The following is a 14,999-nucleotide window of genomic DNA, read 5'->3' on the forward strand; positions in this document are numbered from 1 at the left end:
GAGCGGCAGCAGCGGCGGCGCCGCCGCCCCCGCCGCGTCCTCCGGCCCCGCCGCCACGGCCAGCGCGGTGAGCTCGGGCTGCGGGGGCGGCGCCGGCGAGGGGGCCGAGGAGGCGGCCAAGGACCTGGCCGACATCGCGGCCTTCTTCCGATCCGGTGAGTGCAACTGCGCCGCTGCCCGCGCGCGCTCCGCCAACCCCGCCGCGGAGGCGCGGTCCGCGGGCCCTGGCGCGCCCGGTGCTCGCCGCCCGTCGGGCCCGGAGCGCGCTCGCCCAGGCCGCTGCCCCGTGCCGGGGCTCCCGGCTCCGCACCGGCGGGTCCCGCTGCCTGCGCCGCCCCCCGTGCCGTTGCTCGGCCCGGACGCCGCCGGCTCGCCCTTCCCTGCGCCCGCCCCTCGTTCCAGGGTGAAATCTCCCCGTCGCCCGCCCCGGAGGCTACAGCTCCACCGGTTGGGGCGCCGGCTCTTTGTCTCTTTCGAGGGAGGGCCGAGGAGGCGGCGGCGGGGACGGCGAGGGCGGAGGCCCCTGTCCCGGAGGCCGAGAGGACGGGGGCGGCGGGGCCAGGCCCGGGAATGCGGGCTCTCATCTGGGCCCGTCTCCGGGGCTGATTTGTCCCTGGCCCCTCGTCGACCCCGTAAGCCGCCTGGTTTCTTCGCTCGGTCCTCTAGCCTGTCACCTCCCCAGACTCGATCTACACTTCTGGGAAACGGGGCAGCCATGGCACCCGCCGCCCAGGGAGGAGGGGAGGTGGTGGCAGACATGAAGCGCGGCCGGCCGGGCGATGGGTGAGCCATTGTCTCCGGGGGTGGCCCGGGAGGGACATCTGGGAACGTGGTGACCCCGGGGGGCGGCGCGGGGCCGGCACTCGCGGGGCACTGCCTGGGAGGCAGTGCCAGGTGGCCCGGTGTCTCTCGGGCGAGGAGGGGGGTGGCCGCGGGAGAGGCGAGCTTTGCGGCCGGCTCGCGGGGAGGAGGCGCGGGAGGCGTGACGGGGCGTCCCCGGGACCCCGGCGGCGGCGCCTCCTCCCGCCCGGGCCCAGATCCCGCGTGAGCTGGCCCCGCGCCCCGCGTCCCCGAGCCCAGTTCCGTTGGCTGGCGCGTCCGGGCGGCGGCAGCCTCGGGGCCCGCAGCCCGGGGCGCAGCGCCCAGCGGGCCAGGTGCGGGGCAGGGAGGATGCAGACTCGGCGCTGGAGAGCCGAGGAGGGCGGGCCAGGTCGGGGCCGCGGCGGGCGGGCGGGCGCAGGGCGCGTGCGGAGTGCTGGCGGCGGCTCCCGGGAGGACGGCTGGGCCGGGGACGTCGGAGGAGCGGCCTGCGACGGGGCGCGCCCCGGAGGCCGGCGGCTCACGTTCCTTCGTGGCCTCTTTCAAAATCAAGTCGCCAGATTCGGTGAGATCAGTTCGGTAATCCGGGTCACAGGGAGCAGTTTGCAGCGGGAGGGCGATGGTCGGAGGCAGAAGTGAGCAGTGCCGGTGCATCCCTGGTTTAGTACTGTCTTCCCTCTTTTCTTGGTCCTTGTCAGGTGGCGTTACTTTTGAGTCGTTGTAAGAGATTGGTTGTGGCTGGGAGTGACATACGCCGACTCAACACTGTCAGCTTGGGGTTAATATACTCCCCACTGCGCCCTCTCCCCGCGAGGTCCCCGCAGAAAGCAAAGGTTTAGGAAAACATGAACTCCTTCAAATGAAAGCATTTTATTTTGTGCAATTAGCCCGATAGAGAAGCCCCGTCTTACCTCTTAATAGCAGACCTGGGACGGCTTCCCTTCATGCCCTGCAGCTAAGTCTAGTATGTCTTTTCTCTGTTTTTACCACCTGTCACAGAATAATGGATTCTGTGCAGAATTCAGCTCCTTTCTCTTAGAAAGGCGCCTGTGCCCTGGTGATGGAATTTTTGGTGCTTTCTGAGACCGGACTTTCTTATATCTTTATTATGCATAGTAGAGAAATCACTTCTTTCGCTCCGAAGAGTCTCAAAAGACATCAGGTTGGACTGGCTGCTCACAGAAAACTTGTTCCCAGTCAGTGTGGCTGTCCTCAGGCTTTACCTGGCGAGGTAAGTCTGTTGGTGGCCATGCCTAGGCCTGTGCTTCTGCTCCTCTGCTTGGTCTCCTGTACATGTTCAGTTTGGGGCAGAGCCAGTCGGTGCTGCCTACGGGTTTATTCCTTTCTTTCTCCTTCCAAAATGATTGGGCAAACTTCCCCTTTAGTTATCTGACTTGGAAACAGGAACCAGAGCAGATTTTAAGTAGGCAGCAGTTGCGCTGTCCCATCCCAGGGGTAGCCTGGAACATCTTTTAAAAGTGCTTTTCCCTCCTTTGGGCAACTCTGAATCCCTGACCTAGATCTTGGCTCCAGCATCTAGGGCAGTGATATCTGGCAGAGGGAGGGTGGAGAGGGACCATTCATTTGGATTGGTCGGATGGGATGGGACGAACGTTTAGACAGATGAAGCAGGAGGACCCTGGGTGGGGACCTCACCTGGTAGAATGGCTCAGGCAGGGGTCCTCCTGGGCAGTTCGGGTTGAATGTGGATGGCTGAACAGAGAGGTCAAGTCCGTTAGTAAAATCGAACATTTTTTCCTAAGATGTAGAAACACAGGAAATAGGTTCTCGTTGACTGGGGTGGACAGATCAGGGTGTGAACATTTTCCTAGGGTGTCGTGAGCCTGGTACTTAAGATTGCCAGTCTGACTTAGACAAGGCGTTTCTACTGGTTGCCTTTCATTTCTTGGCCCTGGAACTGTTTGCTTGGCAGCCTTATTTTCTTTCCTCCTTTTTGTTCCTTGTCTGTCCTGCATTAAATTTTACCCTTGTAGTCACTGATTGAAAACTGGTACCCATGGTTGGATGAAAGAAGGAGAATTTAGCTTGATAGAACTTTTAAATAATTAGAGCAGTTCAGGCATAGAAGGGGCCGTCACGATTACTGGACACACTCAAGTAGGGGCACTGCCACCTGCCAGGATTCGGAGCTGGGTGCTGGGGGCAGGACTCCTGCACTTGGAGAGGGTCTCGGGAGATGGCTCAGGGGCTGTTTCCTTCTTGGATTCCGTAGTTCCCTCTGAGCCCCCAGCACCTAGTGGTTATTCTTCACTTTTCTTTTAAAAAGGCATCACAAACGTGAGCTGGTCCGTTAAAAAAAATTTTTTTTAAAAAATTTTATGGAAGAGAAAGCAGGCTTCTAGGGAGGTTGAACGACTTGCTCAGAGTGGAGCTCCGGTAGAGGTGGGGTCAGGACCGGGAAGCATGCCCCTGACTCTGGGCTTCTTTCCCGGAAGCCTGTCATGGCCAGGACTTTGCCTACATTAATTCTCAGTCCCACCGGGACCACTCACTTTTATTGCCAGTCTCTTTTGGGGCTCTGTTCTTGTGGCAATAAGTCATTCTTTCAGAGCTTTCCCTTTAACCTTTCTAGAGTGTGTGTGGGGTACTTACATAAATGCATTATTTTTAACCTGCTTGGCATGTTTTAGGTTGGCATTAAATGAATGTGCAGAGAATAAGGGTTTGTGGTTATTATGAAGCGTCACGGCTCATCATGCTGTGTTACTAAATCTTATTCTGGACTCCTGGCTGCAGCGCTTCTCTTTCCAATGGAATATGTGAAGACAGTCAAATCTGTTCCTTAGTGAAGGAGCAGTCTACATACCCTTCTATGTTGGTATAATGGTTTCCTCGTGGAATATCGAGGGAACTTGTCTTTGTATTCATGCTTCTAACACCACTTAAGTAGCTGGCTTCTGAGCTTGTGTTGCTGCTGCTTTGTATATTTAGAAGCCTGGCGGCTTTGGTCTTTGTTAGCACCAATAATAATTATTAGTTGGTCCTCGTTACCCTCAGTGTTTTGAAAAGGAAAGTTGAAGAAAATGAAACTTGATAGTGAATGTTGGTTTCCCCTTTCTCAGTGGCACAGTGAGGCTCAGTTTTAGAGGAGAGCAAAGAGATAGCTGAAAATATCCTGTAAGTGATTTTCAAGAAATCAAAGAGCAGTAAAACAATCATTGAAGGAAACTTTCCGTTGAGACCTTGTAAACTGACTTACTGACATGGAATATTACATTTTTTCCTTTGCGATTTAACCATCCAAGATTCAAATGAAGATTTAGATGAAGCCGTTTAAACCATTTAAATGATTAACCAAGATTTAAATGAAGCCAGTGGTTCTGTTTGAGATGGGGCATGGGTTTAAGTATGTTTTTCAAATGTATATTAAAAATACGTGATTAGGGTGGCCTTTTCAGACCTCTTAAATGTTGTGATAGATTTGGGATTTGTTTCTAAGTGAAAGATGTGTTTGGAGCTGTTATAATCTAAATCAGCTCTATCTGATATTTAAGTTTATTTACTTGACTCCTCTACTGAGAAAATTTTCTCTCATATCCTTGGTGGAATTCCAGAGAAAAGTCAAATTCTTACTCAGTACTGCCTAGTAAAGTCACTTATGTTGCTAGGGATGAATTGTGTTTTACTATAAAAAGCAGTCTTAACAACCCCCTTCTTTCCTCCTCGGATCTATCATGAATTGGTTTTTGTTTCCTTAAATGCATTGTCTTGACAGATTTTTAGTAGCGCCGCTGGCAGAGCAGTAGCTAATCTGTGGATGGTGAAGAAATGGTTTTGGGTGAGAACCCTACTACATTGCCCTGAAAGGCAGTGGTACCTCTGACGCCGCTGCTCATTTCTTCCTCTTGCGGGTGTTCGGCTGAGTGGACTTGGGTGAACTGACTGGGGTGACTGTGTTGTTTGTCTTGTGGACAGAGATGCTGTCTTTTGTATCTTCTCCCTGCTTCTCAGCCCCGCTGAAGCCTCACTCGTGGGCAGTGAATAGGATGGGCCCACGGGTGCAGAAGGGGTGAGAGGGATTAGATGGTACAGAGACAGAGTTCTCTTTTGTTCTACTCCAGATTCTGCTGGTGAGCTGTCCAGCAAGCCCTGGGCAAGGGGATGAGCATGCATGGGAACCTTCCCAGTGTGCCTTGCGAATGGGAATTCTGGCAGATGTATCGTTATTATTCACCTGGAGCCATTCCGGGTATCGCTATCACTGTGTCTCTGAATTAGGGCAAAGGAGCAAGGCTGTGTGGATCAGGACCCCGCAGGGTGCCTTCCCCTCTGCCTACTCTCCATGGCCTTGGGCTCCTGTGCCCGCTGTGGAGGCACTGCGCACCCGAGCCTCTGGCTCCTGCCCCTGACACAGTGCTCAGCTCCGACCAGACCACGATGCCACTCCGTCTCTGCCACTTGAAAAAGAGGAGACCCTGGCTAGAGTTGCCAACGCCGTCTCCCAGCATTGTGGCATCCTCGAGCCTTCCGCACAGACAGTCTTGTTCATGGGAATTCTTGCCCCAGCGGTTAATGGTTGGCGAGTGCCTGAGTCTCATCACTTCTTATTTGGTAATGGAAGCACTCAGTTTGCTTACGGAATAGTTGTACCTTAATTTCCTCTTTTTTGTTCCCTCTCCACGTAAGGAAGCCCCTGGAAACCCAAGTTCTGAACCACCTGCCCTCTGGGAAAGGTTGTATGTCTGGGGCGAGAGTGAGAGTGAGAGTAGGGTGTGTGGACTTTCAAGCGCAAGGTGTAGGGGCTTGAGCTGGAGAAAGGCGTTTCTCTGGGGTTTCTGGGGTTTTTTCCTTGTGAGACCTCCTGGTCAGTCTGGACTATTTGGTCTAATGCCAGATGTGCTCTGGCAATGTGAAACCTCCTTTTGGTGATAAATATACTTGACTTGTAGATTGCTGACTTTTTTGATCAGCCACACGTCTACTCTTCTCTGGTTGGGGAGGATTGCGGAGTAATCTATAGAGCAGATCTGTGTCTTGGAAGCATCACATTCTTTGGGCTCTGTCATAAATTGGTACATTTTAACAGTTACCCTGACAGGGGAAGCTTTAATGAAAATGTTAGTGAGCACACAGAGTAGATTCTTGGTCTAGGGTACTTTGCGTTAGCAGTGTCCGCGTGAGTTCCTCAGGCTTATTTTCTTACAGTTTGTAGCCCTGTTGTGGACAGCGATGAATTGCACTCGCTTTCTCTTCAGGAGGGGTTTCTGCAAGGTCCTGCCAGCTGCATGGCCCTCCCCTCTTTTCCTTCAGTCTCAGGAAGGTACTTGGTATGCTGCTCTGTTCCTGTCCGGCTGCTGGGAAGGGCTAAGGCCCTTTGCTGTCTGCTGTGGTTGTTAGCATTAAAAGGAGTAGGTGTGAACAGATAAACTGGTACATCCATTCAGTTGATGCTGAGTGAAGGAAGCCTGTTTCAAAAGGCTACATAGGGTTCCACTTGTGTGACATTCTCAAAAACATAGAATTGCAGGGACAGAGAACAGATTGGTTGATTGCCAGGAATTAGCGGTGGGGAGAGCGTGACCACAGAGGGGCAGTGTAAGGGGCACTTTGAGGGATGATGGAACTGTTTTGTATCCTGGCTGTGGTGGTGATTCTATATATTAAAATTCATAGAACTGTACATGGAAAAAAGAATCCAGTTGTACTGTATTATAATGTAAAACATAACATAAAAAGAAAGGCTAACCACAAACTGGGGGAGAACATTTACATTACAAATCAGACAAAGAATTATATATACAGGATTAAAAAAAGGCTTCCTCAAATCAATAAGGAAGTAGACAAACAGACAATTCAAAGTACAAAATGGCCAACACATATTCAAGGAAATGCAAATAAAAACTGTGAGATACCAACAAAAGTCAAATCTAATAGAAGTCATTTATCTAGGTGAACTTGAACAAAACTGAGTTATTTTAGAAAGATTTTTTATTGATTTTAAGGATAGTAAGAGTCAGAGTGACCTCAGTGGGACCAAACTTCCTGAAACGTCTAGGGGTCGCCTAGAGAGACTTTGAAGATAGTTACGGGGAAGTAAAGATCCTTTTCTTGGATTCTGTAAGAAGCGTAACTTGGGAGTCCATTTGGCATATAAGTCAAGTCTGTGGACTTAAAAAAACTATCAGTCACCTGCTTCCAATTTTCCCACTCCAGTGAGTTTTGCTGCTGTCCAGATAGAAAAAGAGTAGCACATGCAGGTGGTCCGCTGTGCCTGGACATTCCTGGTGTTAAAGAAGGAATTTCTAGGAATAAGTTTCATTTGGGGGACAGGGCGTTGTTCCTGCATTAATACCTATGTGAGGTCATTTGCCCTCTGTTCATGGACCTTCCTGTATGTAATTGACTCTGAAGCTCTGTGTTTTCGCCGTGTTGACGGTTAATGAATGAATTTATAAAGTGTTAGTTTCCCCACTTAAGACTCATAACCATAAAATAAAGCTGAACTTGAGAAAAACACAATTCAAATTTAAAAGTATGATCCTCAAATATTTTTAGATAGGTTTTGTTGGTGTCTTGTTTTTCTTTGTGTGTGTGTGTGTGTGTGTGTGTGTGTGTGTGTGTGTGTATCTTGGAAAAGTCATACCACACCCCACTTCGGAATTCTGTGGAATGGGTGGTTTCAGTGCAAGAAGAAATGAATATATCAGAGACTGATTTAAAAAAAATAAATTTATTTCTCTATATTTGGCTGCACTGGGTCTTCATTGCTGTGCGCGGGCTTTCTCAAGTTGTGGCGAATGGGGGCTACTCTTCGTTGCCGTGCGCGGGCTTCTCATTGTGGTGGCTTCTCTTGTGGCAGAGCACGGGCTCTAGGTGTGCAGGCTTTTGTAGTTGCGGTACGCGGGCTCAGTAGTTGTGGCTCGCGGGCTCTAGAGCACAGGCTCAGTAGTTGTGGTGCACGGGCTTAGTTGCTCCGTGGCATGTGGGATCTTCCCGGACCAGGGCTCGAACCTGTGTCCCCTGCATTGGCAGGCGGACTCTCAACCACTGTGCCACCAAGGAAGTCCCACAAAGACTGATACTTGAAATCTATCTTAAAAGAACCCATGTTTCTTAGTATATGTGAAGAGACATGTATAAATGACGTGTGTTTTAATTTGAAATTTATGCCTATGAAAAGTCTGTGAGAGTTTGGTCAAAACAGTATCTATTTACAATTGTTTTCCATCGTTGATTCCTTTTACTTCACTTCGTCTTCTCGCGCTGACCCACATCTTCAGGGATTCCTTTTTCCTTCATTGCTGCTGCTGTTGAACCCCATGTCTGCAAACCCAAGCAGGGTACTCCTGGGCCATTTGGATTCTGAAAGGTGTATGTTTTCTTACTTGCTTTTACTGTTAGTTAATCCTTGTCCTTCATGGCAGATGTGCTAGGATCTTCAGGAATAACAAAATACATGTTGTTCTTTGGATAACTTTATTAGTTTAGCTTTTAAATGATAAGGACCAAAAAGTACAATTCCTCTATCATTCATTCTGAAGGTGCACACAAATATATTGGGAAGCAATACTTTGATTAGAATGTTGCTGTAAGTATTTCTACTGAACTAGAGTCACCCATACGGTGAAATCTCTAAAGTTTAAATTGTCTCATATTTTGGCATCCTAATAACGAACAGATTCCTCATGTCTAATACTAAAATAGATGTTTCTTGCTTGTAGGTAGCTTTTTTTTTTTTTTTTTTTAATTCATGATTATGAGAAATCCCTTCCAGCCGTCTCTGCCCTTTTCAGGACCACAGTGATGATAGCTGGCATGCAAGGGACCGTTACTAGCTCCAAAAAGCCAGATTGCACAGAGGCAGAGTATGTTTCACACATTTATTTCGGAGTTATTTCACCTCCATTGAAATGTTGTTGCACTGTCCTAATATATCTTGGGTTCAGGAACGTTGAGAACCGGTGCTAATTCGATGGTTTCCAGGCCAATCTGTTTGCTTCACGTGACAGTTCCGTTCACGTGTCCCTGGACGGGAGCCTCTGGGAGAGCAGCTCCTCACGAGACTAGTGAGCTTCAGCGTTTTCTTAGCTGGCTGTGTACCTGTTTCTTTCCTGATATTTAACCGCAGTCTGAGAGATGCAGGATCTGCAGGGTTCGTTGTCAGGCATCTCTCGTCTCCATGGCATTGCTTATAGGTCCTGTCTCAGCTCTGCTGGTTGCTGAACACACAGAAGGGGACAGCCTGTTGGTGAGATGGGACCTGCCCCCCTGAACCAAATTACTGGAAACCTTTGACTGTAGACCCTTAATGCAGGATTAAGGTGGGATGATGGTAGATTTCCCGTGACAGCTTGCAGTGTGGATCGGGGGCTGTTTGGGGGGCAACTAGGATGACGGGCAGTCTTGGAACAGCCCTCTGCCTCTGCACGAGCTTTGCTGTAACCTAAATCTTTAGCAGCAGCTGCCAGATCAGCGTGGGAGGGAGGACCCCCAGCCGTCAGGGGTCAGGTAACACCTTTGGAATTAGGCTCCATAAGCGGGTAAAATAAGTGCATCCGGAAAGCAGTAACCTGCTTGTAAGATCAGAGGATGATATTTAAAAGAGGTTTATTTTCTTGTCTCCACATGTTATTAATGCCAGTCCTGTCCTTCAAGAAAACCTGGTAAAGTCTTTCTCTTAACTGTTATCTCTGCTGCTGCTACCATCTGAGTGCCTGTGATTCGAGATGCTGTGCAGGTGTTTTATATACGTTTTCTTATGTAAAATCAAATTCCCCCTTCCAGCAGGTGGATGCTATTTCTGGGTTAGGATGAGGATCTCAGCCTCTGGGGAGGTTGAATGACTGCCCCAGTTTGCACTGCTTGTAGGGGCTGAAGCTGGAATTTAAACCCATGGCTGCCAGACCACAAAGCCCCGACATGCCCTTTGCTTCCCTGATGGAGGGAGAGAGTAGAAATGACCCTCACTCTGTACAGCATCCCACAAGGTACTGTGCTGTAACTTTCAGATCTTTAAAGCTGAATATGTATATCCTTGTGTGTTGAGGATGGAAGCTGTAATTTAAAAGCCTCACACCAAACAAAAGTGGAATGAAAGATTCCAGGGTAGAGCAAGCATTTTTTTCACGTTGGTCTGAGCCCTATAATTTAGCTTCTATGCCTTTCCTTTTGTCACCTAATTAAAAATGATGTTCCTTTTTACATAAATAACCCTGGTAAGCCCAGCTTTCCCACTGAGGTGTATTGAGTTTTCCTGGCTCCCAGCTGTTTCTGTCTGGGGAGGACTCCTGTGGAAGTGCTGGTCCCTGTTTCTCTGGCTGTGGACTTGGCCGGGGAGGAAGTCTCTGCGGCGGTCAAGGTCAGCTGTCAAGGTTAGCGGAGGGAGGTTTGGGAAGGGCGGGGAGAGGCTGGCCGGGGAGGGACGTTTTTTCAGCGGGTTGATGTGTGTGACACCTTATAAAGATTACTGGGTCTTCCTTTCTGATTGAAGAAGGGAGCCCGGGTGGGGGAGTGGGGAGGGGCCAGAAGCTGTTAAGCTGCTTTGTCTGGGACAGTTTTATTATAAGGTGGGTGTGGTCACTCCTGGGATCTTTCTGTGTAGCTATTTTGTTGCAGCCACTCATGTCTGTGCTGTTATTCATGGAAATGTGCCCATAGGTGATGAATGTTGTGGTCATGGGGAATAGATTTATTTTCCACCATCCTCTTTTAGTGAGATAAGTCTCGGGCATGTGTTCTAGGCTTTCCTACATGTGGGGTGCATTTTCGTCAGTCACACCTCATCCCGCCCTCCCCAAACTGTAGCCTGATTTTATGCGATGCTTCAGGTTTACTGCACGTGCAGGTCCCAGCAGCATTTCCACACTGGGAACATGATCAGTTTTCATGTGTCTCTGAGTAACTCCACATCTACCTTGGACTTTTACTATTTCAGTCAGAGGATGGTTGAAATGCTGGTGTCTTGGATGTAGACATTATATAACCGGAAGGTGTATTATACTCTTAAAATCTGCTTTTCATTTCCTCCTGGTTTACTCAAGGAGTTTCTAAGTTTCAGGTTTTTTCATTTTTGTTTAATTCTCGCTTTTAAAAAATTTCTAGAATTACAAAAGTAGCACTGGCCTGCTGTTTAATGGGAGAGTGTGCTTTTGACCTGCTATTTTAGTTTATCTTTGATTTTAAACCAACAAAGGAGGTACAAGGCTGAAATCCATATCAACTTAGTCGAATTGAGATTTCACTGTATGTATCATTTTCGGCTGTTTAGTTGGTTCATGTCTTCATTGTTGATTACACTTAAAGTTTGTTGAGGTTTTCTTTTTGGGGGGGCGGGAGCAGGTAAGTTTGTTTTGAGAAGCCAGTATTCATGTTCAAAGAACTCATATTCCCCAGTTGTTACTATTTCACCTCAGGTGCATCACCTACCCCTCCCCTCCCCACGCCCCTCTAGATACACACACACATACACGTACATATATGTTTTGTATATATTAAATTTACATATTACTTTGTTTCTGAACCATTTGAGAGTAAGTTGCAAGGTGATGGTCCCCTTATCTGTAAAAGGTGGCTCGATAGTATTGTCTAAGAGCAAGGACATTCTCTTACAGTAGTGACCCAAATCGTTAATTTTGATGTAATATTATTATATAAATCTGCTGACTTTACTAAAATTTTACCAGTTCTTCCAGAAACTGTTGGCGATTAAAAAATTATTGGTGGCCCAGCACTCTATCCAAGACCACATATTACATTTAGTTGTCATGTCTCTTTGGTTTTAATTTGGAACATCTCCCCAGCCTGTCTCTTCTGTTACTTTGACATTTTTGAAGATTCTAGTCACTTCTTTGGAAGACTGTCCCTTGGTTTGGGTTGTATGATTCCTAGGTTCAGGTCGTGCACTTCTGGCAATAAGGGCTGTGTCCTTCCCCGAGTGCCCTGTCAGGGACACAGCTGTCAGCTGCCCCATTGTGGGACATTTGTTCAGTTTGGTCATTTGATTTAGGTGGCGACTACCAGGTTTCTCCACTGTATTTTTCCCTTGTAATTAGTGTCTTGTGGGGAGATAATTTGAGACTATGTAAAATCCTGTTCCTTTCCCGACTTTCATTTGCTGGTTGTCTCCGTTAATGGCTTTTGCCTGAATCAGTGATTACTATGATGGTTACAAAATGGTGATTTTTCTAACTTCATTATGTCTTCTGTATTTCGTTGGTTTTCGACCGTAAGGCAGAGCCTCTCCTTCTGCCCTACTTATTTATTTATATAAGTGTGACCTCATGAATTCCTGTCTTATTCAGTGGGTTATAATCCTTTGTTATCATTATTTAGTTTAATGCTTAACTTGTCCAAGATCTGGCCATGATGTCCTTTCAGGCTGGCTCCTTTATCTTCTGTGACATGTTCCCATCATTTTTGGGGCACTTTGTTATTTTCTGACACAGTAAAATATTCCAGGCTTATGTTGTCCTTTCCTTACTCCAACCCTGAAATCAGCTGTTCTCCAAGGAGCCCTGGTTCATTTTAGCAGGAAACAGCATTAAGAAACTCAGTCTGGGCACTAAGTGTACTTACTGCTACAGGGGTTTCATTGCTTCTAGAACCTCTCAGTGCACAGAGCTAGGAAGTGGGCAGTACGTATGTGTGTATGTCCACACATACATGTATGTACACACACACACAGTGTCACATGCACACGTGCCGCTTTTTCTGCACCTGTCTGTCTAGAATAAAAACCATGATTTGCTACTCATGCCTTCAATTCCAGTCCAGTACTACAAACTGCATTTCAGTCTTGCCCTTCCCAAATTTGTAATTCCTTTCTCTGATGGTGAAGGCTCCTTTTATCCTCAGTGTCTTTGCTGATTTACTCAGTCCTAGAAAATGCAGTAAGCAGTTTCAGAATGCTGAGCAATACCACTGTGATTAAAAGGAACCTACATCTTCAAGTTGAAACTGTTCAAATCGGCAGTTAGCGGTCAGCTTCTGTTCAGCCCTTTGCCTTGTCACTTAGTCACCCAAAGAAAACAGATGAAGTCATGCCTGGAACTCCCCTGAGGCATGTTTAAGAAAAGAGCTGCCGGACTCCATCAACAGCTCACTTTCTGGGGATGTGGAAGTGCAAAATTGAAAAATAAGGAGTTGCCAAAAAAGAAAGGGAGATCGATTTCTAATAAGTATGGTTTATAAAGCTGACACCTGTTGTGGGAAAAACACTTTATCATCTTCATTTCCATATATAATTGCTGGAAGAGAGGAGGAAAAAGGAAAGTGTTGAGATAATAAGAATGAATGAGGAGACGTGAGGGATGGTCTGGGACCAGGTGTGTGTTAGGACCAGGATGGAGCAGTGGTGGTCCTTTCACAGGAACCCATCACATGCTCCGAGTAGGGGGAGGAGCTGAGTCCCTCTGGAGTAAGTCATGAGTCACGACTTGGGAGACCTGCTTGCTGCCCTTCATTGACCAAATGTTTCTTCCCGGAAACCACCTGCAGTAAATTTCATGCCGCTGTGTAGTGTCTGCTGTAGCGCGGGGTTTCTGGGACGTGTGTGTGTGCACTCGGTTCCAGAAACCGTAGACCACTGGGTGCAGATCTTTCTTATGGTACAGGCAAAGTGAATATTGTCTGTTCAGTGTTTTGCTCCATTAAATGATGACATAGAACATGGGCCCTTGATTTGGGGAGACAGTCTCGATTTCGTATATTGTGTTCTGTATTTTCTGTGACTGTCCTCATGCTTGTCAGAGTGTGCTGTGGAATATTTAGCCTCTGGACCTCTACAGGCCCTTCCTACAACTAGACATTTTAGCAAGAAGAATCATAATTTGCTTATTAATGTTTTAAGGGTGAAAGCCTTTTGATTTAGAAAACTTGGGGAGTAAAAGGTCATGATTGCCAATTGGTCGCGCATTCTGGGGAAGGACGTGGGTGCTGAAGACCGTCTGGAATTAGCTAGTGGTGATGCTTGCACACATTGTGAATAAATTAAACCCCACTGAATGATAGCACTTTAAAAGGGAAAATTTTATAGTATGTGAGTTACATAGCAATAAAAAAACGTTATGGCTAAATGGGCAATATTTCAGATTCTTGAACAGCTTCATTTATTGTGTGCTTAAGCCACCAGCTGTTTAATTTTCATAGCCGTCTGCAAGGTAGGCAGTGACATCCAGTTTTATACCTGAGGGAGGGGACTTAGCGAGGGCTTTTAACTTCCTGTAGGTTAGTAGCTAGTAGGGGTGGCCAGGAGGATGCTGAGCGCGGTGTTTGTTCTCCCCCAGGTGGGTGTCCCCGGTGGAAAGCAGATGCCTGCGGATGGTTTCTCCCGCTGCGCCATGCGTATCACACTGAGGTATGTGACACCATCCAGGGAGCTTTCTATGTCCCTTTTTTTGGTGTCAGGGAGAGGAAAAATAAGTCACTCCTCTTTGAAGGAGGGCGTTGTGGATAAGATTTGGTTGGGCTCCAGTTGTGATTTGATGGTACCTTTGGTAATTTCTTAGAAAGCGTTGGATTAACTGTCCCGTTGAAAATTTCAGGGAGTCTCAGTCAAAAAGAAAAGGACGGACTTTGCTTCCCAGTAAGTGGTGTATTTGGGGACAGAGAAGGGCACACCTGAAGTGGTTCAAGCCGGTGATACTTAGTCTCCCTCGTAGCGTCCTGGGGGAGTTGAAGGGAGAGGAGCTCGGTGCTCTGCTCCTGCTGAGCATGGCCTGGACATTAACAGTTGCACCCAGTGTCCTCCTGCTCCTGTGAGCTCTGTATGTTTTTTTTTTTGCGGTACGCGGGCCTCTCACTGCCGTGGCCTCTCCTGTTGCGGAGCACAGGCTCCGGACGCGCAGGCTCAGCGGCCATGGCTCAGGGGCTCAGCTGCTCCGCGGCATGTGGGATCCTCCCGGACCGGGGCACGAACCCGTGTCCCCTGCATCGGCAGGCGGACTCTCAACCACTGTGCCACCAAGGAAGCCCGAGTTCTGTATTTTTGAACATTGGAGTCAGCTCTGCTCACTCGCATACACGACCAGGAGTACGTGTTAGAACTCCAAGACTGAAACTGTATTAATTTGCATAAAATCGCATATGCTCTGTTCAAGAATTTTCATTGTGCCTGTTTTAGAATTGAGTTGATACTTCATAGAGAGTATGTTAGCGTCACTTAAAAGGAGACGTCTCAGAAGAATTTGTGTGGCTTTGAAATTACTTTTGGGCGAGGTCCC

At 48.0% G+C, this 14,999-nt stretch overlaps 1 protein-coding gene across 2 annotated transcripts in view; it reads left to right on the forward strand.

Annotated features, from left to right (window-relative positions):
• Positions 1-6: 6 nt before the first annotated feature.
• TRIO (trio Rho guanine nucleotide exchange factor) overlaps positions 7-14,999 on the forward strand; it is a 363,915-nt gene continuing 348,922 nt past the window's right edge. The window contains exon 1 of one of the 2 annotated variants that reach the window (XM_027125334.1): positions 7-155. Coding sequence is in view for 1 of the 2 variants with exons in the window: in XM_027125333.1 (XP_026981134.1) it covers positions 1,171-1,384 (214 nt within the window). In the remaining variant the exon portion in view is untranslated. Of the gene's footprint in view, positions 156-970; positions 1,385-14,999 lie in introns of those variants that run through there. The other variant, XM_027125333.1, reaches the window with a different exon arrangement.

Source organism: Aethalodelphis obliquidens, unplaced genomic scaffold (genome assembly GCF_003676395.1).
Source record: "Aethalodelphis obliquidens isolate GAN/ISIS:26980383/991018 unplaced genomic scaffold, ASM367639v1 scaffold29, whole genome shotgun sequence".
NCBI lineage: Eukaryota > Metazoa > Chordata > Mammalia > Artiodactyla > Delphinidae > Aethalodelphis > Aethalodelphis obliquidens.